Source organism: Coregonus lavaretus, assembly GCF_964263955.1.
Source record: "Coregonus lavaretus genome assembly, chromosome: 2".
Classification (NCBI taxonomy): Eukaryota; Metazoa; Chordata; class Actinopteri; order Salmoniformes; family Salmonidae; genus Coregonus; species Coregonus lavaretus.
The window spans coordinates 4,687,437-4,714,309 of NC_139989.1; the positions used below are offsets into that span (position 1 = coordinate 4,687,437).

Consider the following 26,873-nt stretch of genomic DNA (forward strand, 5'->3'; position numbering starts at 1 on the left):
GGAAGATGGAAGAGGGAAGATGGAAGGGGGAAGATGGAAGGGGGAAGAGGGAAGATGGAAGGGGGAAGATGGAAGAGGGAAGAGGGAAGATGGAAGGGGGAAGAGGGAAGATGGAAGAGGGAAGATGGAAGGGGGAAGATGGAAGAGGGAAGAGGGAAGATGGAAGGGGGAAGATGGAAGAGGGAAGAGGGAAGATGGAAGGGGGAAGAGGGAAGATGGAAGAGGGAAGATATAAGAGGGAAGATGGAAGGGGGAAGAGGGAAGATGGAAGGGGAAGGGGGAAGATGGAAGAGGGAAGAGGGAAGATGGAAGGGGGAAGATGGAAGGGGGAAGAGGGAAGATGGAAGGGGGAAGATGGAAGATGGAAGGGGGAAGAGGGAAGATGGAAGAGGGAAGATGGAAGGGGGAAGATGGAAGGGGGAAGATGGAAGAGGGAAGAGGGAAGATGGAAGGGGGAAGAGGGAAGGTGGAAGAGGGAAGATGGAAGGGGGAAGAGGGAAGATGGAAGATGGAAGACGGAAGAGGGAAGATGGAAGGGGGAAGATGGAAGAGGGAAGAGGGAAGATGGAAGATGGAAGGGGGAAGATAGAAGAGGGAAGAGGGAAGATGGAAGGGGGAAGATGGAAGAGGGAAGAGGGAAGATGGAAGGGGGAAGATAGAAGAGGGAAGAGGGAAGATGGAAGGGGGAAGATGGAAGAGGGAAGAGGGAAGATGGAAGGGGGAAGAGGGAAGATGGAAGAGGGAAGATATAAGAGGGAAGATGGAAGGGGGAAGAGGGAAGATGGAAGGGGGAAGGGGAAGAGGGAAGATGGAAGGGGGAAGATGGAAGAGGGAAGATGGAAGATGGAAGAGGGAAGATGGAAGGGGGAAGATGGAAGGGGGAAGAGGGAAGATGGAAGGGGGAAGATGGAAGAGGGAAGATGGAAGGGGGAAGAGGGAAGAGGGAAGATGGAAGAGGGAAGATGGAAGGGGGAAGATGGAAGAGGGAAGAGGGAAGATGGAAGGGGAAGATGGAAGAGGGAAGAGGGAAGATGGAAGGGGGAAGAGGGAAGATGGAAGAGGGAAGATATAAGAGGGAAGATGGAAGGGGAAGAGGGAAGATGGAAGGGGGAAGGGGGAAGATGGAAGAGGGAAGATGGAAGATGGAAGAGGGAAGATGGAAGGGGGAAGATGGAAGGGGGAAGAGGGAAGATGGAAGGGGGAAGATGGAAGAGGGAAGAGGAAGATGGAAGGGGGAAGAGGGAAGATGGAAGAGGGAAGATGGAAGGGGGAAGATGGAAGGGGGAAGATGGAAGAGGGAAGAGGGAAGATGGAAGGGGGAAGAGGGAAGGTGGAAGAGGGAAGATGGAAGGGGGAAGAGGGAAGATGGAAGATGGAAGACGGAAGAGGGAAGATGGAAGGGGGAAGATGGAAGAGGGAAGAGGGAAGATGGAAGATGGAAGGGGGAAGATGGAAGAGGGAAGAGGGAAGATGGAAGGGGGAAGATGGAAGAGGGAAGAGGGAAGATGGAAGGGGGAAGATGGAAGAGGGAAGAGGGAAGATGGAAGGGGGAAGAGGGAAGATGGAAGAGGGAAGATAAGAGGGAAGATGGAAGGGGGAAGAGGGAAGATAGAAGGGGGAAGGGGGAAGATGGAAGAGGGAAGATGGAAGGGGAAGAGGGAAGAGGGAAGATGGAAGGGGAAGAGGGAAGATGGAAGGGGGAAGATGGAAGAGGGAAGAGGGAAGATGGAAGGGGAAGAGGGAAGATGGAAGAGGGAAGATGGAAGGGGGAAGATGGAAGGGGAAGATGGAAGAGGGAAGAGGGAAGATGGAAGGGGGAAGAGGGAAGGTGGAAGAGGGAAGATGGAAGGGGGAAGAGGGAAGATGGAAGATGGAAGATGGAAGGGGGAAGATGGAAGGGGGAAGAGGGAAGAGGGAAGAGGGAAGAGGGAAGCTGGTAGAGGGAAGAGGGAAGATGGAAGGGGGAAGAGGGGAGATGGCAGAAGGAGAAGGAAAAGGAGAAGGGAATTGTTCAATGGCCAGACACCATAGACAGATCAGGACACAGGAAGACCACAGACTGTTTTCTCCTGCTCTACATGTCTCACACACACACACACACACACACACACCCACAGCAGCGGGTCACGGGTCAATCTCATTCTCAGGTTCGGTCACCTGAGCTGTGTGGGTGAGAATCCTGTCTCCTGCAGTCAGTGGAATTTCCATATCAAAGGCATTCCACCCATCTGAATCTAGCATGGATCCAATACCAATTGAAACGCTTAGCCACGGCACCACTGTGTGTGTGTGTGTGTGTGTGTGGGGGGGGGGGGGGGGTTGATCCCACTGTCTGTATGTTACTGATCAATAGACAGTATACTGGGGGGGAAAAGTGTGTGAGAGTTGAGATGTTCCTTTCTTTGTAGACACGACATCTCAGTCTCAACCACAATGTAGCACAACAGCCTTGGGCTGCTGAGCCACAATCAGCGACACGCTTTGTTATCAAGGGAAGATATTACATTTCAAATGCCACCTCTTTTGAAGATGAGAGTGCCTTCAGTGATCCTCGACTACCTGTGACCACCTTCTTAAGGAAATCTGAGGTTATCAAGTGAGACTGTCCACACACAGCAGATCAGTCTCTCGCAGCTGCTCCTTAACCCCTATTCCAGGGTCAGATATTATCTCACACCATGAAGTTAATATTAGGACCAGGGTTGATTAATCAAATCCTAGGTCTGTGTGTAGGTGGCAACCTCCAACTCAATCTCTCCCCTGAGCATTGGTAAACAGGGGGCCGCTGCTGCTGCTGCCATGGCGAGCCAGAGGAAAATCTGCACATTTGGGATTTCCATTATGCTGGGTGGAAGGAAAGGTTGCACTGCAGTAATTCCATTTGGAGAGGAGAGGAGTAGAGAGGAAGAAGGAAACGCTGGCTATCTGGACGACCTGGAAGACCCCCATGGACCCCGGACTCCAGCCTGCCTACTCACCCAGACCTGCTGAAGTCCCTGTCTAATCATGCTGGGAATCACTACACTGACTGAAGCTTGTGTTCTGCTCCACCAGGACTTGATTATTAATTACACAGTTATTGAGCTCTTTCTTTTACAATAATCCATTTGAAATATTTCTGCAGTGTAAACACAGATTGGTGATTCTGCAATATTTCCCCCAAGTTCAATGCATTGCAATTTCCTCTAGTGGTGTCGATTTATTGTACAGAGCTACATATGATATACAGGTATATATACACTACACATATGATATATACATACACACAAACAGACACACACACACACACACACACACACACACATACACAGAGTAGGAGATCAGCTAGGAACAGCTGCGACGACAGCCGCAAACATGTTGACTGAGAGAAAGAGTGCCTCTCGTAGCACAGCCCTGACATCATGCAGATGCAATGCTATTAAGTAATCCACCATTCATTAACACCAGCCACGGTAATGGCCTATCCACCCCCATTCTAAGCCATGGACTGTGAAGATGAATAGCTAGGCTGTGTGTGGTGTGCCCTCCCCCGTCCCCGGTCCCCCTCCCTGTACACAGCAACACAGCACACACTCCCATGAAGACTCATTCTGCCAAAGTGCCCTCTCTCATCAACCCTGCACTCCTTCAACCTGCTGACTATGGGGCCCAGGCTGGCATGGCATCCTTCTCGCTCTCTCTTGCAATCCCTGTTTTCTCTAGCTCTCTCTCTCCCGCTCTTTCTCCATCAATCAGTCCCTCCCTCCCTCCCTCCCTCTCTGATGCTCCTCTCTCTCCATCTCTTCAGTTAGGGTGATGTATGGTAACTCGCTAGCTTTGTATCAGCCCGCCTCAGATGCACACAGATGGCAGGATCTGCTAAATATGAGCGTCGTAACTCTTCCGACACCCTATGAGAAGGAGGAGGAAGAGGAGGAGAATATTACCTCCGTTCCTCTCAGCTGTTTGTTAGCTGGTGAAAGAAAATGTATTCATCACCTGTCCTTAGATTGAATGAGGCATTAGTATGGATCACTCATGTATTATGGATGTTTGGGGTATCAGTGTAACAAAATATATTGGCTGGTGCAATAGAGAAAAACCCCACAGAGGTACAGTAGAGTATTAGCTTATTTTGCTCCTAACTTGGTTCTTTCTAGAGAAAAGTGTTGGTTCATTTCATTTTCAGGTCTGGTTTGGGTTGTAAGAGAGTGACTTTCTCCCTGCTAACAATGTGTGTAGTAGTGAACCTGCTGGCTTAGAGCTGAACTAAGCTGCCTGTCTGCACACAGCCTGGTGGGGCCGAGACAGGAGTGCACCATGGGGTCTCTACTCTGGGTCTGTTCTCAAACTACTAGTCTGTCTGTCTGTCTGTGGCACAATTCAAGGAATATTAATCTATTATCTGCCAATATCAGCAGTTAACCAATAGAAAAAGAGAGCTCCTCTCCTCAGTCTCTCCTCTCCTCTCCTCTCCTCTCCTCTCCTCTCCTCTCCTCTCCTCTCCTCTCCTCTCCTCTCCCTCCTCTCCTCTCCTCTCCTCTCCTCTCCTCTCCTCTCCTCTCCTCTCCTCTCCTCTCTCTCCTCTCCTCAGTCTCTCCTCTCCTCTCCTCTCCTCTCCTCTCCTCTCCTCTCCTCTCCTCTCCTCTCCTCAGTCTCCTCTCCTCTCCTCTCCTCTCCTCTCCTCTCCTCTCCTCTCCTCTCCTCTCCTCTCCTCTCCTCAGTCTCTCCTCTCCTCTCCTCTCCTCTCCTCTCCTCTCCTCTCCTCTCCTCTCCTCTCCTCTCCTCTCCTCTCCTCTCCTCTCCTCAGTCTCTCCTCTCCTCTCCTCTCCTCTCCTCTCCTCTCCTCTCCTCCTCCTCTCCTCTCCTCTCCTCTCCTCTCCTCTCCTCTCCTCTCCTCTCCTCTTCTCTCCTCAGTCTCCTCTAGCCAAGGACCCAGCTTATGGTCTTCACTGAGGAGAGCCAGCCTGTAAACCAAATTAAACTCACCACATTCACACAAAACAACAATACCCTGCGTTAGGCCAGGCTTGGCCAGACTCCATTCCCCAACACACACACTGGCCCACACTTCTGTCCGTGTGTTCCAAGTTTTGGACAATTTACTCTGTCCTTATTTTAAATTGCAACAAAAATATAACGGAACACACACACACACACCGATCTGTCTCCATTTACGTGAGAAACAGCCTGAGGATGGCAAATCTATTGCCGTGAATATTTCCAGAAGTCTCAAAGTAAAGGGAACATAAGAGATGCTGAAGGCTGCTGTCTTTTCACTCATTTACTCTCTTTCATCCACAGTGATGCTCTGGCAGCTCCAGCACTGGCTCCCTGGTGTCTCAGCTTCACACAGCTAGCTTTTCTAAATATGTCTGGCTAGGTGTAAACCACTTGGTTATTGAATTTCTGTTCCTAATGTTGGGAATATGATGAAAAGTAGCCTAGTTTATAACTGAATACATAGCCTTAGCCTATGAACCATCATGCACTACTTGATGTCGCTAACTAAGTTGAAATCACAAGAATAGATTGCTGAAAGCTATTAGGAATAATTTGATTACTTAGGCTAAATACTAGTTACTCTAATCCACATTGCTTTTAGCCACTTAATTACTCCTTCATGACATAATGAAACTAACAGAAAGTATCCCAATGAGGATTTGGTATAGTTGGTATAACCAGTTGTAGGCCTATGTATGATTTGTGCACAACTATGGAGCAACTCTCCACCCCTTTGTTTTGTGTGCAAAAGAGAGTGTGTGAGAGAGAGAGAGAGAGAGAGAGAGAGAGAGAGAGAGAGAGAGAGAGAGAGAGAGAGAGAGAGAGAGAGAGAGAGAGAGAGAGAGAGAGAGAGAGAGAGAGAGAGAGGCACAGCAGTGTTTACTGGTCCTTTGGGAGTCACATTGAAAAAGCTTAACAAATTGGATCCAATATTGGGCTTATCATGGGAGAGTATTATGTTCAGGGAGCCTTATGAGCAGAAGTGTAATGTTCCCAGAGGATGGTACCCCTAATGACGACGTGTCCGATGCAGTGCCCATATTTATGTAAACACCGTGCGACTTCTATACTATACAGTATGTTTACACGTAGGCCCATAGACCTATACTTCCTGTCAATGTACAATAGGTTAGATGTCTTTTCAGTGCTGTTCTTTGCTATCTAAAGACTTGTGGCCTTGGTAAAGTGCCTTCTGTCATAATAAGTAATTTCAAGTAATTTCTTGAATCAACCTGAGACAATCAGCACACTTTATATTTTGTTTAAACTTGAATCTTTACAGTCTGGCAAAAACATCCCACTTGGATGACGATGTATCCCCACATTGGCAGATGGTAATGTTAAAACAGCTCTGTCCTGAAAGCCTGCTTCACCGCATTCGATACACACAGATCTTTGTAAGCTCTTAGACTCAGTGCATGAATTATGCATCTCAACACTCCACAATTGTTTAGAACAACCTTTTGAGTAGAAGTAATGGAAACACACTGTTATTTTGCTCTCTCGGAAATACCAAGTAATTTGATGAATGATGATTTTGTTAGAAGGCATCAGAGCCACCTGGAAAGCTGAAAAGTATAAATGGAATGAGTTTGCCACAGTCTAAGCATAATGTTATCTTAAAAATAAAATGCTTTAGAATCCCACTAAGGATTCAGATATCATCCATAAAATTCCTTTGAGAACCACATACAACAGTACCCACCATGTGTGGTTGGATTTTGCAAAACTAATGACTACCGTAAATGTGACATAAATGGGCCATAACAGGAACAGCTGTTAAAACAAACGTCCCAAAAGGCCTCTTAAGGAGTTCTGTTCTGTTTGGAAAAGCCCTGACCTCGTTGCAGCTGGCCGCTCCCTCTCTCTATCCTGACTTGTGACACACATTGGTTACCTACTTGGAAGTCAGCCCGGCGTTGGTCAACTATTTAATCATCATGAATGAAATGAATCATAAACCTCATTCTCGGAATAGGTGGGCAGCGCCAGCTTCTATCTCTCTCACCAGAGCTACTCTGTGATCCTAAGATGAATGTACTCCTGCTTCCATCACTGTTCTGCGTCTTTGTGACAATGTGAGAATGTGAGAACCCAAGCTGTCACAGGATGTTTTCCTAAACAAGAGCAAAGCTCAAGTTCACAGTGAAAGTGAGAACTCAATCTGACGTTGACAACTTAGTTTTTCAATAGAACAAATGTAATGTATTGGATCACAAACCTACAAGAAGAGGGCTGAATCAACAAAACATGCAACACCCTTGAACAACAAGATGAGATACAACATCCCTGGTCAAAGTGAGAAAAATAACTACAGTATTATTAGATTGATGATGTGTCTACACTCTTAGAACAAAAGGTGCCATCTAGAACCTAAAATGGTTATTCGGCGGTCCCCATAGTAGAACCCTTTGAAGAACCCTTTTTGGTTCCAGGTAGAACCCTTTTGGGACCCTTTTTTCTAAGAGTGTAGGGGTAGTGGGTAGTGGATTAGGGGTAGTGGGTAGGGTACTAGGGGTATGGTGTAGGGGAATAGGTCAGGGCTCTACTGTGCAACCATTTTACTCGCACCAGTGCGCCTACAAAAACATCACCCAGATGATAATTGTTGTAATGATTACTTCACTGTAACGCAGCCCCTGAGCGCCATTGAGAATACACTGAGCCCAGATTCATGACCATCATGCTTGCACCATTACTACAAAGAAAACAGCTTGTTACACCAAATATTTCTCATTGTGCTCCTACATTTATTTGTGTGCTCTTAAATTGTTCAACTTAGGCTCACATGTGCTCCTTGTAAAAAAGGTCAGCGTAGAGCCCTGTAGGGGTAGTGGGTAGGAGACTAGGGGTAGTGAGTAGGGAACTAGGGGTAGTGGGTAGGAGACTAGGGGTAGTGAGTAGGGAACTAGGGGTAGTGGGTAGGAGACTAGGGGTAGTGAGTAGGGGACTAGGGGTAGTGAGTAGGGGATTAGGGGTAGTGGGTAGGAGACTAGGGTTAGTGAGTAGGGGACTAGGGGTAGTGGGTAGGGGACTAGGGGTTGTGGGTAGGGGACTAGGGGTAGTGAGTAGGGGACTAGGGGTAGTGGGTAGGGGACTAGGGGTAGTGGGTAGGGGACTAGGGGTAGTGGGTAGGAGACTAGGGGTAGTGAGTAGGGGACTAGGGGTAGTGAGTAGGGGATTAGGGGTAGTGGGTAGGAGACTAGGGTTAGTGAGTAGGGGACTAGGGGTAGTGAGTAGGGGACTAGGGGTAGTGGGTAGGGGACTAGGGGTAGTGAGTAGGGGACTAGGGGTAGTGAGTAGGGGACTAGGGGTAGTGGGTAGGGGACTAGGGGTAGTTGGTAGGGGACTAGGGGTAGTGGGTAGGGGACTAGGGGTAGTGGGTAGGAGACTAGGGGTAGTGAGTAGGGGATTAGGGGTAGTGGGTAGGAGACTAGGGGTAGTGAGTAGGGGACTAGGGGTAGTGAGTAGGGGACTAGGGGTAGTGGGTAGGGGACTAGGGGTAGTTGGTAGGGGACTAGGGGTAGTGGGTAGGAGACTAGGGGTAGTGAGTAGGGAACTAGGGGTAGTGGGTAGGAGACTAGGGGTAGTGAGTAGGGGACTAGGGGTAGTGAGTAGGGGATTAGGGGTAGTGGGTAGGAGACTAGGGTTAGTGAGTAGGGGACTAGGGGTAGTGGGTAGGGGACTAGGGGTTGTGGGTAGGAGACTAGGGGTAGTGAGTAGGGGACTAGGGGTAGTGGGTAGGGGACTAGGGGTAGTGGGTAGGGGACTAGGGGTAGTGGGTAGGGGGCTAGGTGTAGGGAACTAGGGGTAGTGGGTAGGAGACAAGGGGTAGTGAGTAGGGGACTAGGGGTAGTGGGTAGGGGGCTAGGGGTAGGGAACTAGGGGTAGTGGGTAGGAGACTAGGGGTAGTGAGTAGGGGACTAGGGGTAGTGAGTAGGGGACTAGGGGTAGTGAGTAGGGGACTAGGGGTAGTGAGTAGGGGACTAGGGGTAGTTGGTAGGGGACTAGGGGTAGTGGGTAGGGGACTAGGGGTAGTGGGTAGGAGACTAGGGGTAGTGAGTAGGGGACTAGGGGTAGTGGGTAGGAGACTAGGGGTAGTGGGTAGGAGACTAGAGGTAGTGGGTAGGGGACTAGGGGTAGTGGGTAGGGGACTAGGGGTAGTGGGTAGGAGACTAGAGGTAGTGAGTAGGAGACTAGGGGTAGTGAGTAGGGGACTAGGGGTAGTAGGTAGGGGACTAGGGGTAGTGGGTAGTTGGTAGGGGTCTAGGGGTAGTTGGTAGGGGACTAGGGGTAGTGGGTAGTTGGTAGGGGACTAGGGGTAGTGGGTAGGGGACTAGGGGTAGTGGGTAGTTGGTAGGGGACTAGGGGGGTAGTGGGTAGTTGGTAGGGGACTAGGGGTAGTGGGTAGGGGACTAGGGGTAGTGGGTAGTTGGTAGGGGACTAGGGGTAGGGAACTAGGGGTAGTGGGTAGGAGACTAGGGGTAGTGAGTAGGGGACTAGGGGTAGTGAGTAGGGGATTAGGGGTAGTGGGTAGGAGACTAGGGTTAGTGAGTAGGGGACTAGGGGTAGTGGGTAGGGGACTAGGGGTTGTGGGTAGGAGACTAGGGGTAGTGAGTAGGGGACTAGGGGTAGTGGGTAGGGGACTAGGGGTAGTGGGTAGGGGACTGTGGGTAGGGGGCTAGGTGTAGGGAACTAGGGGTAGTGGGTAGGAGACAAGGGGTAGTGAGTAGGGGACTAGGGGTAGTGGGTAGGGGGCTAGGGGTAGGGAACTAGGGGTAGTGGGTAGGAGACTAGGGGTAGTGAGTAGGGGACTAGGGGTAGTGAGTAGGGGACTAGGGGTAGTGAGTAGGGGACTAGGGCTAGTGGGTAGGGACTAGGGGTTGTCTTGGAAGGATGTACAAGGTGTCCCAAAGAGGGGGACAGTGAGGACTGAATGTATCCTAATCAGAGGGACTGTCAGTGAGAAAGCAGTAGACTGGAAGTAGTGGCATTCTCTCTGAGATGTCTCTGTGCCTGAAGGTAAGAGGGAAGATTGCGTAAGTCACTGAGTATACTGGGTCACCCAGTTGTTTAGACAGGCAATGGTTACTTCAGACTGAGTTTCTCAGTGTCTTTGGATGAGCGGCATTCAAACTCTCCATCCACACCTCCAATAGGTACAAGATCCAAGCTTTTTGAATTAAATCACAGCTGGTTATCAGGAAAAAAACTAACTCAGGCACAAGAAAAAATAAAATCAACTTTAGAATCTCGCCTAAGGATGTCATCCTGTAGTTTCTGCCACGACATAGTATTTGTGTTTTTTCTTATTGACAATAGGTATGAGGAAGCATTATGTTAAACTCACTGCTCTTAAAACACACACACTGTGATGGTGTCCCCTGTAGCTCAGTTGGTAGAGCATGGCGCTTGCAACGCCAGGGTTGTGGGTTCGTTTCCCACGGGGGGCCAGTATGAATATGTATGCACTCACTAACTGTAAGTCGTTTCTGGATAAGAGCGTCTGCTAAATGACTGAAATGTAAAATGTAAATGCTCTGACTAATCTGGGCTACTCACAGTTTATGAATGCAGAGGGAGCCTCATTCCTACTACAAACTCTCTGCCTACCTAGGATAATCTCACAACACAAACCCAGGAAGAACATAGCCTAATCCTCACATAAACCCAGTAGCCTATGTAACACAATGGGGAAACACTTCAGAAATGTGTAATCAAATATTTCTACCACAAAAGAGCAAGTTTTAGTGAACATGCTAACATGTAGCCACTCAATGGTGTTAGTAACAGTGTAATAACATTATAATAGCATTGCGTATTGGCTCGGCCCTCCCCTCCTGCTCAGTAGCTGAGTGACTCATTGCAAGCTTACAGAAAAGGTCTGCGGGCAGCTGAGCGAAAATGGAGGAAAACTAAACTTACGGAGGACCTATCATTCTTCCACTCCCTCTTCTCTACCTTCTCTTCCTCTGTATCCTTTGAAAAGAAGGCTGACGACATCCACTCCTCATTCACTCTGCCTATTGAGTCCACTGAGAGTGCTGTCTCTGACCAACACTCTCGCTATCTCTCTCAGAACAATGTTCTTGACCCTAACCAGTCAGGCTTCAAGACGGGTCACTCAACCGAGACTGCTCTCCTCTGTGTGACGGAGGCTCTCAGCACTGCCAAAGCTGACTCCCTCTCCCCTGTTCTCATCCTCCTTGATCTGCCTTCGACACTGTGAACCACCAGATCCTCCTCTCCACCCTCTCAGGGCTGGGCGTCTCAGACCGCTCCTACCAGGTGACGTAGAGAGGATCTGTGTCTGCACCACTTACTCTCACTACTGGTGTTCCCCAGGGCTCGGTTCTAGGCCCTCTCCTCTTCTCTCTATACACCAAGTCACTCAGCTCCGTCATATCCTCACATGGTCTCTCCTATCATTGCAATGCGGAAGACACTCAAGTACTTTTCTCATTCCCCCCACCCAGGTGGCTGCGTGCCTGGCAGATATCTCAGCTTGGAATGGCGGCCCACCACCTCAAGCTCAACCTCAACAAGACGGAGCTGCTCTTCCTCCCAGGGAAGGCCTGCCCGCTCCAAGTCCTCTCCATCACGGTTGATAACTCCACGGTGTCCCCCATCCAGAGCGCAAAGAACCTTGCCATGACCCTGGACAAGACCCTCTCGTTCTCTGCAAACATCAAAGCAGTGACTCGCTCCTGCAGGTTCATGCTCTACAACATCCGTAGAGTACGACCCTACCTCACACAGGAGTTGGCGCAGGTCCTAATCCAGGCACTTGTCATCTCCTGTCTGGACTACTGCAACTCACTGTTGGCTGGGTTTCCCGCTTGTGCCATCAAACCCCTGCAACGTATACAGAATGCTGCAGCCCGTCTGGTGTTCAACTTTCCCAAGTTCTCCGATGTCACCATGCTCCTCCACACACTCCACTGGCATCCAGTCGGAGCTCGCATCCACTACAAGACCATGCTACTAGCCTATGGAGCAGCAAGAGGAACTGCCCCTCCCTACCTTCAGGCTATGCTCAAACCCTACACCCCAACCTGAGTACACCTCTGCTCTCTTTGCGTAAGTCACTGAGCTCCCACTCATCCCAGTCTAACCTCTCTGTCCTGGAACCCCAATGGTGGAACCAGCTTCCCCCTGATGCTAGGACAGCAGAGTCCCTGCCCATCTTCCGAAAACATCTGAAACCCTACCTCTTCAAAGAGTATTTTAAATAATCCCACAGCACACCCCCATCTACTTACTATGACTGAGATATGTGGTTGTCCCACCTAGCTATCTTAAGATGAATGCACTAACTGTAAGTCGCTCTGAATAAGAGCATCTGCTGAATGACTAAAATGTAAATGTAATGTAGTAATGTGCATTTGCTATCCCCCAAAACAGTGGAGAAACAGGTACAGTAAAATGAAGATAGGCTAGACTCTGACTGCTCAACAACAAAGGTGGGCTGTCGGGTCATTGTTTCACCAGCAGAGTCAGATTACTGGAGTAGCAGAACAGAGAGTAACTTGTTCCAAGCCCTTTGCCACATTGGCCGAACACACAGAAATTGACCAGAAATGGACCAGAAATGACAATGCGGGAAAAACAAAACCTGTCCTGACCTTTTGCATAACAGATTAAAATGATTAATGTAATGTTCAGATAGGCCCTTCCTCTTTCTAAATTCAACAAGGCATAGGACCACTGGAAATAGGATATTTTTTACATTTACATTTACATCATTTAGCAGACGCTCTTATCCAGAGCGACTTACAAATTGGATATAGTGTGAAGACGCTTTTTCCGCTAAATGCACCTGCTGCAAATGATACATCTGCCATTTTCCCGATGCGCATGTGTTTTTGGGGACAACCCAGGACATAAACGCCGGTCTGGGTCTCCAAAGACATCACAGTAGCCAACATTCACTGCCAAGCTATGCTACTTGTTTTCCTTTCAACCCCACTCCCTCTACGGTTTTGACTAGAAGGGATACAGTTTGTCAGAATTGACAAGAATTGACTTCGTAGCAGGTTTACGAGAATTTACGTAGCAGGTTAGGAGAATTGGGTTAAGGTTAGGAAAAGGGTTAGGGTTTGGATTTTTTTTATTTTTATGTCAACTTTAAACGTCAATTTGACATCAACTGTATCCCATCTAGCCACGAGCTCCCTCTCCGGGGACGAAGGACAGTCTAGATTTCTAGAGCAGAGTAGACAGACTGCTTCGTATGACCCACACAGACACAGACGACCCATCAGAAAAAAGTAAAAGTAATGTGGCTAAATTATTTGCACATGTCAGTCTAACAATTTAAAATCGCGTATTCTTCTTCTTGAAGGAAGAATTGTATAGGCTACGAATTGATGTAGCCTACAGCCTATGACTTGCAGACAAATGCAGCAGCAATTCCATAATGTTTTATAACTGGAAATAATAACAGTGACAGTTTGCTTTCAGTTAATAGCTGTCTGATTATTTCCAAAGCGCGGTATTGTAAATTGCATGCGTAATAAACTAGTGAAGCAGTTTGCAACTGTCAAACGAGGCACCCACCCCTGTCATTTGCACCATTTCCGTATCCACACAGAGTAACTAAGCGATGATTATCCGAGAGCCTATAATGCCACCTCGATAGTTGTATATTCAACAACTATATCCCGTCCTTTGCCAGAATAAAACCGAAAATATAGTGCGAAAACCCATATCAACTGTAGCTACAATGTTGCCAATAGATTCTAGAAGGATTTTGTTGCGACAATGCAGCCCCAAGGAGTCGTATACTTTGGCGAACCTTTGGGGCTGGCGACAATGTTGCAGACGAAAACATAGTATGCAATATTAACCAGAGATGCATGACCAGAGATGCATGACGTGAGTAAATCAATTACAACCTAAGACTGTGATAATGTCAGAAATAAAACTTACGTAGTGCCACCTCACAGGCTTTTCGCAATTGCGAATGATGAGCCTTTTTAACCTCTTTGTCGGCCAGGATCTTCTCCAAAGCTCTGGTTAAAAACATGTTTTTCGTCTTTTTGCCCTCATACATGGCGCACCGGAATTGGGGCGAGGAGTAGTACCTGTCCCAAAGGCAGCTGCCGTTCCAGACCGATGTGTTCTATTCGAAAGGACAGCGGCAGTGGCCCTAACATACAGACATAAATAAAGACAGAAGGTGGGGTAAATCCCTCAGATTGCCATTAGCAACCTGCCTAGCTGCGCCATGTTGGAAGGAAGCGACGTCACGCACGTTAAAAACGGCCGCAGTGAGGCAGCAGGGTGTGTGCGTGTGCTATAGAAATCGTCTACCTGATCATGATATTACATTCATTTAAAATATATTGTGGGAGCAAAGCAAACCCCCTCCTGCTTTTTCAAACTATTGCACCTGTAAAATAATGAGATGATGCACAAAACTGGTCACTTTAATGATGGAACACTAGTCACTTTAATAATGTTTACATACTGCTTTACTCATTTCATATGTATATACTAATTATATTCTACTGTATTTTAGTCAATGCCACTCCGACATTGCTCGTCCTAATATTTATATATTTCTTAATTCCATTCTTTTACTTTTAGATTTGTGTGTATTGTTGTGAATTCTTAGATACTACTGCACTGTTGAAGCTAGGACACAAGAATTTCGCTACACCCGCAATAACATCTGCTAAATATGTGTATGTGACCAATAACATTTGATTTGATTTGAAAAGGCACTGTAGGATGTACTATTCATCTATACAAAAAGTGTTCAGTGACGTAAGAAGAATAGTCATATTGTCATAATGTCAATCATTATTTATAAGACTGTTATTATGATTGCATAGAACAGAATGACGGTGTGCTTTATTGTATTGACATTAGTGTGTCCTTGAATGATTATCCTTGGTTGTAGTATGTTTTGTTTGTCTCTGTTGTCGTTCTTTAAAAGCATGTTTTGTTATTATCTACATAATTCAGTGATGATTACACAATGTTTATCTTTGGGCTCGTATATGCCAAGGCCCGTGGATTCAAGAGCCATGCTATTTAGATCATCTTTATTTTTTTCATGCACTTAAGAGTTTTATCTGTGACTATCGATTGGTTTTATTTCTGGTAATATTTCATGCATTTAATAATATCATTTACATATATTTACATAATACATATTATGGGGCTATGAAACATAATGTCAACAGCAGAGTTTGACAAGGATCTGTGAGTATCCATTTTGTAACATTTAACCATAAGGCCATGTTCACATGATAAGGTTATATACACCCATGGCCATGGTCATGTGTTGTGGCTCCTTTACTAAGGCATGCTGGGGAACCTAAAGGGCACTCTGTGGAACCCTGGGTCCTCTCAACCAGAGGGGACACATACCTGGATTGACCACTCAGAGAGGAGCCCTATCTGACATCACAGTCCAGCATTAGGTGAACCATACCGAAGAATCATCTGCACCACGAGGCCCACATCGGAATTCCTGCAACCATATATAAGGCTTTAAATTATTAGAGTCAGGATCAACAAAAAAACTACATTTTTGTTATTTAATAATAAGTTATTTATTTTTTATGTTGAATCTAACAAACTCTTCTGTGTTTCTAACTCATTATACTGAGTACAACTAGCATAATGGATGTGATATTGAACAAAATACTACACCTCCTTTGTCTGATACCTGCAATCAAGCCGTGTTTCACCAAAGGTAGGGTGATACTGCACTCTTGAAAGTGAGCCATAATGTTGTTTACTTGTAGAAAAACGAAATGTAACCCAAACTGCAGTGTCAGCAAAGGAAGTGGATCTATGAAAGAGAGTACTTGATCACCACTTGAGGCTAAAAGCCACTAAAGTGCCACTATTGAAAGTCTCTCGTACCATACCATTTTGTGTCTTAGTTCAAACAACATGATATGTAAAGCACTTGGTGGTAGCAAAGCATTTTTCTCAATACAGGACCATCACCTGCCAATTTTGAAGATGAATGTCTATCCCTGTGTCTTGGTTTATTTTCCAGAACAATTAATAGTACTTTACACCCAGGTGGGAGGGGGAGGAAGAATCATGCTACATTCTTACCAGTCTCTCACACGCAGTCTCTCACACAAGCTGTCTCACTCACACACGCAGCCTCACACATGCAGTCTCTCACATGCAGTCTCTCACACGCAGTCTCACACACGCAGTCTCTCACACGCAGTCTTTCACACAGTCTCTCACACGCAGTCTCTCACACGCAGTCTCTCACACGCAGTCTCTCACACGCAGTCTCTCACACGCAGTCTCACACACGCAGTCTCTCACACGCAGTCTCTCACACGCAGTCTCTCACACGCAGTCTCGCACACGCAGTCTCTCACACACAGTCTCACACACGCAGTCTTTCACACAGTCTCTCACACGCAGTCTCTCACACGCAGTCTCTCACACGCAGTCTCACACACGCAGTCTCGCACACGCAGTCTCACACACGCAGTCTCTCACACGCAGTCTCGCACACGCAGTCTCTCACATGCAGTCTCACACACGCAGTCTCTCACACGCAGTCTTTCACACAGTCTCTCACACGCAGTCTCTCACACGCAGTCTCTCACACGCAGTCTCTCACACGCAGTCTCGCACACGCAGTCTCTCACACGCAGTCTCTCACATGCAGTCTCTCACACGCAGTCTCTCACACGCAGTCTCACACACGCAGCCTCTCACACGCAGTCTCTCACACGCAGTCTCACACACGCAGTCTCTCACACGCAGTCTCTCACACGCAGTCTCACACACGCAGTCTCGCACGCGCAGTCTCTCACACGCAGTCTCTCACACGCAGTCTCTCACACGCAGTCTCACACACGCAGTCTCTCACACGCAGTCTCTCACACGCAGCCTCTCACACGCAGTCTCTCACACGCAGTCTCACACACGCAGTCTCTCACACGCAGTCTTTCACACAGTCTCTCACACGCAGTCTCTCACACGCAGTCTCTCACACGCAGTCTCACACACGCAGTCTCACACACGCAGTCTCTCACACGCAGTCTTTCACACAGTCTCTCACACGCAGTCTCACACACGCAGTCTCTCACACGCAGCCTCTCACACCCACACAGGATTGATTGATGCCTTTATACAGTAAGAGACAGACAGCACAAGGATCTTTCTTCATTAGTTATTTAGTGTTGTGATCAAGGGAGCTTTAGGGTGGCGGGGTGAGAAATGAGAGAGAACCTAACTCTGATCCATCTGGTGCCAAGTCATCATTGTCATGCACATCAAATTGGAACAGTAATTGATCTCATGTCCCGTGTAGCTCAGTTGGTAGAGCATGGCGTTTGCAACGCCAGGGTTGTGGGTTCGTTTCCCATGGGGGACCAGTATGAAAAACAAATATATTATGCACTCTGGATAAGAGCGTCTGCTAAATGACTAAAATGTAAATCTACATTGATCTCTGTCAATTGGGAGAGTGGGCAGCAATCATGATAACTGTTTGCATAAATACATGATGATTGGACTAAACAGGGTGATATACCGTATGAGTGTGTTGTCGCAGAGCCCAGAAACACGACACGCTGTGTCTTGTTAGAATGAATTATTAATAACAGAGCTAGGAAATAGCAATAGCAGACAGCTTCACTGCGTTTGTTACACACCCTCCCACAAATGATAATACACCCCACTGGGCAAAAACTGGTTGAATCACCGTTGTTTCCACATAATTTCAACCCTAAAAGTTTATGTGATGATGTTGAATCAACGTGGAAAACGCATTGGATTTGCAACAAGTCATCAACGTAAGGAAATGTTGTCTTTTTTTCACCCAACTTTTAACCTAAATCCAATGACATGGTGATTTTTGTTGTTGATTTCACATTGAATTCACGTTAGTTGACAACTCAACCAAATGTAAATAAAAAATAGACGTTGAACTGACCTCTGTGTCCAGTGGGCTGTTACTGTAAAAGTATGCTATTGGAATGTTTGTAATGATAGTAATGGCAACGAAAACATCCACATGTGACAACCTCATAAAAAAGAAATAACGTTTATTACATTTCAGTAAATGTTCTGTACACTTTCTAACAAAAGTAAACATTTCCCCTTGATAAAAAATAAAATAAACGTATCCCTTACAAAATGATAAAAAGGGTGTAAAATCCATTTCAAGGCACTTTGTTAAAGGGATAGTTCAACCAAAAGACAAAATTACATATTGGTTTACTTACCCTGTAAGCAGTCTATGAAATCCAAAGCAAGTCAATGGTACCTATATTAGCATTTTCACGTTAATGTCTAAATTATCTATAAGTAACTTCATTGAGTTACACAATACATTTTTAGATACTTTAGGAGGATTTGGACATGAAGTGCAAAAATTATAATACAGGTACTGTTGACTTGCATTGAATTTGCATTGGATAAAAGGTAGCATTTTAAAACAGTGGCCAGCTAAACAAAACTAAAGCATAGATTGCTGTCATACCTTGTCCATAGACTGCTTACAGGGTAAGGAAACCAATATGTAATTCTGTAATTTGGGCAAATTATCCCTTTAATGATACTATAGGCATCCTTGTTGTTTGTACCACATAAACTCATTTTAATGACCTTATGTTCTACCACAATTAATGTAAAATATCTTTAGAAGACATCTAGAGCAGTTAGCTCTGTGATGTAGAGGATGAAATACGTAGGTATATGCCTTATACCCACATATTTTTCAGTGGGCATTGCGTATTCTCACTTCTTAATCCCCACAATGCATATCAAAGTAGTGTAGTAGGGGTATATGCATATCAAAGTAGTGTAGTAGGGGTATATGCATATCAAAGTAGTGTAGTAGGGGTATATGCATATCAAAGTAGTGTAGTAGGGGTATATGCATATCAAAGTAGTGTAGTAGGGGTATATGCATATCAAAGTAGTGTAGTAGGGGTATATGCATATCAAAGTAGTGTAGTAGGGGTATATGCATATCAAAGTAGTGTAGTAGGGGTATATGCATATCAAAGTAGTGTAGTAGGGGTATATGCATATCAAAGTAGTGTAGTAGGGGTATATGCATATCAAAGTAGTGTAGTAGGGGTATATGCATATCAAAGTAGTGTAGTAGGGGTATATGCATATCAAAGTAGTGTAGTAGGGGTATATGCATATCAAAGTAGTGTAGTAGGGGTATATGCATATCAAAGTAGTGTAGTAGGGGTATATGCATATCAAAGTAGTGTAGTAGGGGTATATGCATATCAAAGTAGTGTAGTAGGGGTATATGCATATCAATGTAGTGTAGTAGGGGTATATGCATATCAAAGTAGTGTAGTAGGGGTATATGCATATCAAAGTAGTGTAGTAGGGGTATATGCATATCAAAGTAGTGTAGTAGGGGTATATGCATATCAAAGTAGTGTAGTAGGGGTATATGCATATCAAAGTAGTGTAGTAGGGGTATATGCATATCAAAGTAGTGTAGTAGGGGTATATGCATATCAAAGTAGTGTAGTAGGGGTATATGCATATCAAAGTAGTGTAGTAGGGGTATATGCATATCAAAGTAGTGTAGTGGGGGTATATGCATATCAAAGTAGTGTAGTAGGGGTATATGCATATCAAAGTAGTGTAGTAGGGGTATATGCATATCAAAGTAGTGTAGTAGGGGTATATGCATATCAAAGTAGTGTAGTAGGGGTATATGCATATCAAAGTAGTGTAGTAGGGGTATATGCATATCAACCAATAAGGCTGATGGAACAGATCAGAATGTTTACTTTAAAATGTTGAAAAACTATTATTTCTTCACATTTTCGGCGCAGCAATGTGCACACGGCAGTAGGCCTACGCACAATTGTTCCAGAATGCAATTGCGGGAAAACACTGTTCTAAAATGTGCCCCGCACATGCAAGCGGTTTCAAGGACAGAGATGGAAATATCCTTTAGAAATTTTGAAAGAGGGGAGATATAAAGATGCAACAATTATCATGGGTTGCTAATATGTCTAGGATAATGCCTTTGGCTGTTAGACAATGAAAGAAAGTTTAAAGAAAACCAATAGAACAGAAGAACACATATGAGGAAGTCTTTATAAAATAATTGCCTCCACATTTCTATGGTGGGATTCTGTCTATAAGCTACTTTGAAGCATGCCTCATAATATGAGGTAAAACATCTTGGTTTCAAACAATTAAGGAACAGGAAAAATTAAATGATAGGCCTAACCGTCTTCTGGTAGATGGAAAGGCTTTCCCAAAAACCTTCTAAATTAAATGTTAACTAGCTACAAAGTAGCCTATGCCTCCCTGGCAGAATGATATCATGATTATTTGCATCAATCTAGTGGCCATTTGTTTTGCAAACTCAATCTCATGTCCTACAGAAACACAGCTAACCAAACGACAGTGCTAGGTGCCTGCAAATTAAAGGGTAACTACACTCAAAAGTCTAAATTTCTTGGATTTTTCCCAGATCTCAAAAGTGGTCTCCTGATGTGGTTTAAACATTGTTATGGACATACAACATTCCATTTTGTTGTTTTTCTATTAAAAAACGGACGTTAAGAATGAATAAACCTGTGAATTTCTGAGTCAGTTGGCCAGCCTCATGTATCTGTTTCAATAGTAGACCTACTATTAGCCTACTTGCACAGTACAGCTTGGCTTGGCCTGACTGTGAAAGACCAATATGGGATTTATCATTTTAGGTCATTCAGAGTGTATGTCACTGTTTCTCATAGAATTCACTGGGCGGGCCGTTTTGGACATCTTTGGCAAAAGATAGAATATACCCAATTCTCCAGGCATCACTACACCACTGAGCTAGTTGATGGTGCTCCAGATAGTGAAGCTTTAATGGGTAAAAACTGCAAGTTCAAGAAAAAGTCGCTGTGAAATGCAATATCAGTCTCTTGAAAATAGAATTCAGTGCTTCTGTCCACCGTACACTGTAAACAGTCAAGTTGTTGATAGTACAAGCTGAAGGTTTTATGTAATCTGGCATCTAAATAATGTAACATTTGAAACCAGTTTGAGGGCATTTTCAAGTACCACTATATCCTCTAACATACAGACATAAAATGGAGTGTGACCACTCTTGGGTAAAAATCAAGGCTTGCATGATACATGTTGCATTTTCCTTTTTGGCACAATAACCCACCACCCGTAGTTATTTGCTAGCAGATGCAGATATACTGTAAATGTCTGTATATCTCAGAGATATGGATATATCTCCCTGTCCAGCTGATACATCCCTGTCTCACACTTCTTTAGTAGGCCTGATGAGATGGTCTTCACCGCTCTCATGGTCTCAGTGCAGGTGGGGTTGATCAGAGCTTCAGGTAACAGGAAACCAAAGTAGCCTGTGTCCCGCAGTTCAAAGGCAAAAGCATAAGGGATCCCGTTCCTATAGGCCCAGTCCATGGAGCTGCCTGAGCTGACATCTGTTGGAGTCAGAACAAATAAAACGGTTTGGATTCATTGAGGGGGTTTTCCACAGGCAAACGTGTGCGGGAGGAATTCTTATCTTTTAAGTTAAATATGATGTGCTAGATGTTTTCTGAATGTTTTCCAGTGTGTTGCTGAAGTAAGGTAACGTCAGGAAGGAGAGAGTGTGTATAACTCACACAGCGTGGTAGAGGCAGGTCCATATCTGTACCTCACTCCATATGCAGAGTACAGGGCAGTCACTGCATTGTGTGCAGCTGACTCCTGGAGGAGGGAAGGCATTCATTACATTACATTACAATCATTTATTCAATTCCAATATGAGTTGCAACAACATTGATTGTTGTCACAGATCTGACTCTCACCACACAGTTGAAGTTAGGGATGGTGGCGTATTTATAGGAGTAGGGGTAGAGCAACATTTGGGCGTAGGCGTGGATGGAGATGTAGGCCTTGACACGCTTCTTGTGCTTCCGCAGGAACTTGGCCACTGCCTTGACTTCCGGCTCGGACTCAGGGAAGGGTCCGCAGTACGTGTCATCACAGGGGTGGGAGGATGCACCCTCCTCTGGCAGGGAGACACAACGACAGGGCAGGTACTGTTACTTACTATGATCATACAGTATTAAGTGGTGTACATACATACAGAGAGGTTACACTAGTTTATACTGGAACTATATCCAATACTTTCTAACAGGGTATTACTATGGTGTTAGTGTATGGTCCAGTGACCTTTTTTAATACATTTGATAAAATAAAATAACATTGTATTTGCCACAGGCGCCGAATACAACAGGTGTAGACCTTACAGTGAAATGCTTACTTACAAGCCCTTAACCAACAAGTGTTAAGTAAAAAATAGATAAGTAAAAAATAAAAATAGCAAATAATTAAAGAGCAGCAGTAAAATAAAATAACAGTAAGGAGGCTATATAAAGGGGGTACCGATACAGAGTCAATGTGCGGGGGCACTGGTTAGTTGAGGTAATTGAGGTAATATGTACATGTGGGTAGAGTACAGTAAGTTGCTCTGGGTAAATCTGCTAGATTACAAAATTGTTAATGGTAAATGGGAAGTGTAAAACAGACCTGGGACATATTTGTATTCCATACAGCCTGTTGAAATGTTGTTCTCAATTCAAAATAGCCTGCCAACAAATGTTTTAGACATTTCTCTTGGGGGAAAAAAAGGGCTTCTTTCACCTCTCCCTCTCTCATGTTATTAGTATAGTCATTGCTACTTTGTGTCAATGATGCCTGTTTTCAATGTGGATGGATCTCTCTCTCTCTCTCTCTCTCTCTCTCTCTCTCTCTCTCTCTCTCTCTCTCTCTCTCTCTCTCTCTCTCTCTCTCTCTCTCTCTCTCTCTCTCTCTCTCTCTCTCTCTCTCTCTCTCTCTCTCTCTCTCTCTCTCTCTCTCTCTCTCTCTCTCTCTCTCTCTCTCTCTGATTAGTTTAGCATATTCATGTATTCTAAGCAGAACTATACTAAACCCTCCAACTACAGTACGCACGCCCTTGGATTATGTAAATGAGTAATCCCAAAATAAATGTGAGAAGCACAATTTGGCATAACCTGCAGACAGACAAGAAAGAGCACGATCTAAGAGACTTGCCCATGAGCAAAAAGCAGCAACTGCACCTCAAAACTCATATTTGCATATGCAAATCCAACAGGGAATGAGCCATGTCTATGTATAATACAAAGAGTGTAAATAAACAATATCCTAAATTAATTAACTGATTCAAATTAGACGGTAAATTACCCCTGGTATCATCCAACCTTGAGAGTCTATGATTGGTCCCCAGAAAACACATAGCGGCTTCAGTAAGTATTAACATGTGCCTATTACCTCATAATTAGGGCCTCTTTTCAGGCTCTAGCCAGGAGCCAGAGTTCTTTTCTGGTCAGCTTTCACAACTCACAGCCTTATTCAAAATACAGATGGCTCTGAGGGTTAAATCAGCAATACATACCATAGTTTGGATGATTTGTCATTCCCCTCCCATTCTCTGCTACAGTATAATGATAAATCTCAACACCAAGCTGAGGCCTATCATTATCTTGTAGTTTTACTTGGTCTTGGGCCCCATAATGAATACTCTGTGTAGACCAAGGTCGTGTTTTACACAGCGTGTGTTTTAACAACTTGTTCCCACAGGTCCCCAGCCAGTACACATCTACATATTCCTGGCAATGAGTTATACACAGAGCAAAGAAGGGTTTGTTACCCAGAAAAATGTGAAAGTAGCACAAGGTAAAGGACAAGGCAGTGGATCTTGTAATGTATTCTAGCCTGCTTTTACAGTAGCTGGATAATCTAATGTAGCACGTTTGACTTAAGGGCCCAGAGTTTTCCTGGTTATGTCTCGTGGTCAGGAAAAACTCAGGCCTATAGCCATATCTGCTGCATTAGATTCTCACACATGTGAGAATATCTTAAACACCAACCACCCACTGGGCACAGATGTCACTTCAACTTCAATTATTGATTTACAATTGGGTGAGATGTCAGCTAACGTGAATTTGGATTTAGGTTAAAAGTTGAGTGAAAAAAAATACAAAATTCCCTTGCGTTGGGGACTTTTTGATGACTTTTTGCAAATCCAATCAGTTTTCCACGTTGTTTCAACGTTATCAGATTTGTATATATTTTTTTTTATGACGTGGAAACAATGTTGATGCAACCAGTTTTTGTCCAGTGGGCAGTGTATCATACAGACCTTGGAGATAATCAGTATCACTCTTTCTATCTCTCCCTCTCTCTCCCTCTCTCTCCAGCTCTTTCTTTGCTGTAATTATCTATCCTTTCTCATTTAAGTTTCCAATTATCATGCATAAAACCAGCCTCCCTCCCTGAGTGATGAATAGCAGACATCCCCCAGAAGAACCTACACCCCTCTCAGCACCACCAAAATCATATCAAATGGGGGTGTCGTCACCACACAAACATTTAATCCACAGCTTACACTAATTAAGCAGGCAGAGCACCAGGAGACACATCTCCCAACAGCAGGGGAAGGAGAGCAGAGAAAAGGGAGGAGACACACACACACACACACATACACACACACACACACACACACACACACACACACACACACACACACACACACACACACACACACACACTCCATAAAGGATATATAAAAAACTCACCACACCACTTTACTTTCCAGTTCCTGTTGGCGTCAACACCTCTGCAGTGATACTTGGCGTTTTTGGACCGGGTTTTCCTCCAGAAACGATCCTGGGGGGAAAATAATTAACACTGTCATTGACACAAAGTAGCTATGAATATACTAATAACATGTCCCCTTAAATACATACAGTACCAGTCAAAGGTTTGGACACACCTACTCATTCCAAGGTTTTCTTTATTTTTTACTATTTTCTACATTGTAGAATAATAGTGAAGACATCAAAACTATGAAATACCACATTTGTAATCATGTAGTAACCACAAAAGTGTTAAATAAATCAAAATATATTTTACAATTTAGATTCTTCAAAGTAGCAACCCTTTGCCTTGATGACAGCTTTGCACACTCTTGGCATTCTCTCAACCAGCTTCATGAGGTAGTCACCTGGAATGCATTTCAATTAACAGGTGTGCCTTGTTAAAATTTAATTTGTGGATTTTCTTTCCTTCTTAATGCATTTGAGCCAATCAGTTGTGTTGTGACAAGGTAGGGTTGGTATACAGAAAATAACCCTATTTGGTAAAAGACCAAGTCCATATTATGGCAAGAACAGCTCAAATAAGCAAAGAGAAACGACAGTCCATCATTACTTTAAGACATGAAGGTCAGTCAATCCAGAACATTTCAAGAACTTTGAAAGGGTGGCTACATTGAAGAATCTAAAAATCTAAAATAACACTTTTTTGGTTACTACATGATTCCATATGTGTTATTTCATAGTTTTGATGTCTTCACTATTATTCTACAATGTAGAAAATAGTAAAAATAAAGAAAAACCCTTGAATGAGTAGGTGTGTCCAAACTTTTGACTGGTGTACTGTATGTTGTGTCAAATGTTAGCTAGGTGAGAGAGAGAGAGAGAGAGAGAGAGAGAGAGAGAGAGAGAGAGAGAGAGAGAGAGAGAGAGAGAGAGAGAGAGAGAGAGAGAGAGAGAGAGAGAGAGAGAGAGAGAGAGAGAGAGAGAGAGAGTGAGAGCGAGCGAGAGAGCGCGAGAGAGAGTTGTAGCTACCGTAGTCCAGCTGAAGATGTATCCGTCCACGTTGAAGACAGGCATGATGTAGAAGTTGAGCTGGTTCATCAGTCGTCTCATGACAGAGTCATTCTGGTAGGAATGCAGAGCCTACAACAATAACAGGCTTATATGAACATGACAGGTAAGATCACAATGAACCATAGGCTATATCTCCTCTTGCAACTGTTGTATTTCACCAGTTAGAATACTTTCCAGTTGGTGAATAATAAATCATGATTAATACTACTAAGCAGTCTGTAAATCTGAGGGTGGCAGAGGATCCATCAGTGATATTACACACCTGTGACTGAGCAGTACCACTGCTATAGAGGGCTACTAGAAAACCCCTATCATCAGGAGTGTGTTAGAGCCTCTTCCTCAGGCAGGTTCCAGTGGAGGATTGGAGAAAGCAGATTGTTGGTGTGGCAATACCTGCTCAGTAATCAGGCTCAGGCACAGGTTAATCTGACTTTGTAGAGAGACGGAGCTCTGCCCCCACTGGCCAAAATGAGACATTACTACTATTGACCTACACAGCACAATGATCTGCTCCATTATAAGAGTCTGTTCTTGTACAAACTCTTGAAGTCTCTCAATACTGTCCTAGTACACACTCATCTGGAGTTGCATAACCCTGCTGCTAGACATGACATTATATGGTCTAACAATGTTATAGTAAAGCTCTGACATTTCAGGGTGGTTTGGGTTGATTTGCGGTGACTTAATGTGTGTGACGCATCAGTCTCCCTGCTCTCTGTCAAAATGGTTGGTAAGGATTCAAACTGAGAGAGGGTCCAGAGCAAAAGTAGAGAGATGTGTGTATGTGCCAGTAGCATATCACCTTGCATCCAACTGCTGGCTTGCCTCTGAAGCTAAGCAGGTTGGTCCCTGGATGTGAGACAGATGGTGTTGGAGGGCAGTAGGGGGCACTCTTCTCTCTGGTGTAAGGAGAACCCAGGGCAGTGAAGAGGACGTTGCCCTGCGTAAGGTGCCTTCTTTTGGAACGGGTGTTCTGACTCTTTGTGGTCATAAAAAATCCCATGGCACTTATCGTAAGAGCAGGGGTGTTAACCCTGGTGTCATGTCTAAATTACCAAAATGGCCACCCAATCATCCCCCTAATTGGCATATATCACTCCTTACCTCTCCAGCTGATGTGCGTGAGCGTTCTGGCAGAAAAATGGTGCTGTGCATCACCGAGGTGGGTGTAAACATTGGTGGTGGATAAGGTGAATGTTCCCCTAT

At 44.9% G+C, this 26,873-nt stretch overlaps 2 protein-coding genes across 2 annotated transcripts in view; both read right to left on the minus strand.

Moving 5' to 3' along the window:
- Positions 1-14,202, minus strand: part of LOC311104257 (brefeldin A-inhibited guanine nucleotide-exchange protein 1-like) — an 83,541-nt gene extending 69,339 nt beyond the window's left edge. The window contains exon 1 of the mRNA XM_084146033.1: positions 13,915-14,202. Coding sequence (XP_084002159.1) covers positions 13,915-14,038 — 124 coding nt within the window. The 5' untranslated portion in view covers positions 14,039-14,202. The remainder of the gene's footprint in view (positions 1-13,914) is intronic.
- A 6,978-nt stretch (positions 14,203-21,180) lies between these two features.
- Positions 21,181-26,873, minus strand: part of cpa6 (carboxypeptidase A6) — a gene marked incomplete at both ends in the record, with an annotated part of 49,781 nt that continues 44,088 nt past the window's right edge. Inside the window, 5 exons of the mRNA XM_084146206.1 lie at positions 21,181-21,410; positions 21,594-21,678; positions 21,780-21,982; positions 24,573-24,663; positions 25,626-25,736. Of these exons, the coding sequence (XP_084002332.1) occupies positions 21,181-21,410; positions 21,594-21,678; positions 21,780-21,982; positions 24,573-24,663; positions 25,626-25,736 (720 nt within the window). The remainder of the gene's footprint in view (positions 21,411-21,593; positions 21,679-21,779; positions 21,983-24,572; positions 24,664-25,625; positions 25,737-26,873) is intronic.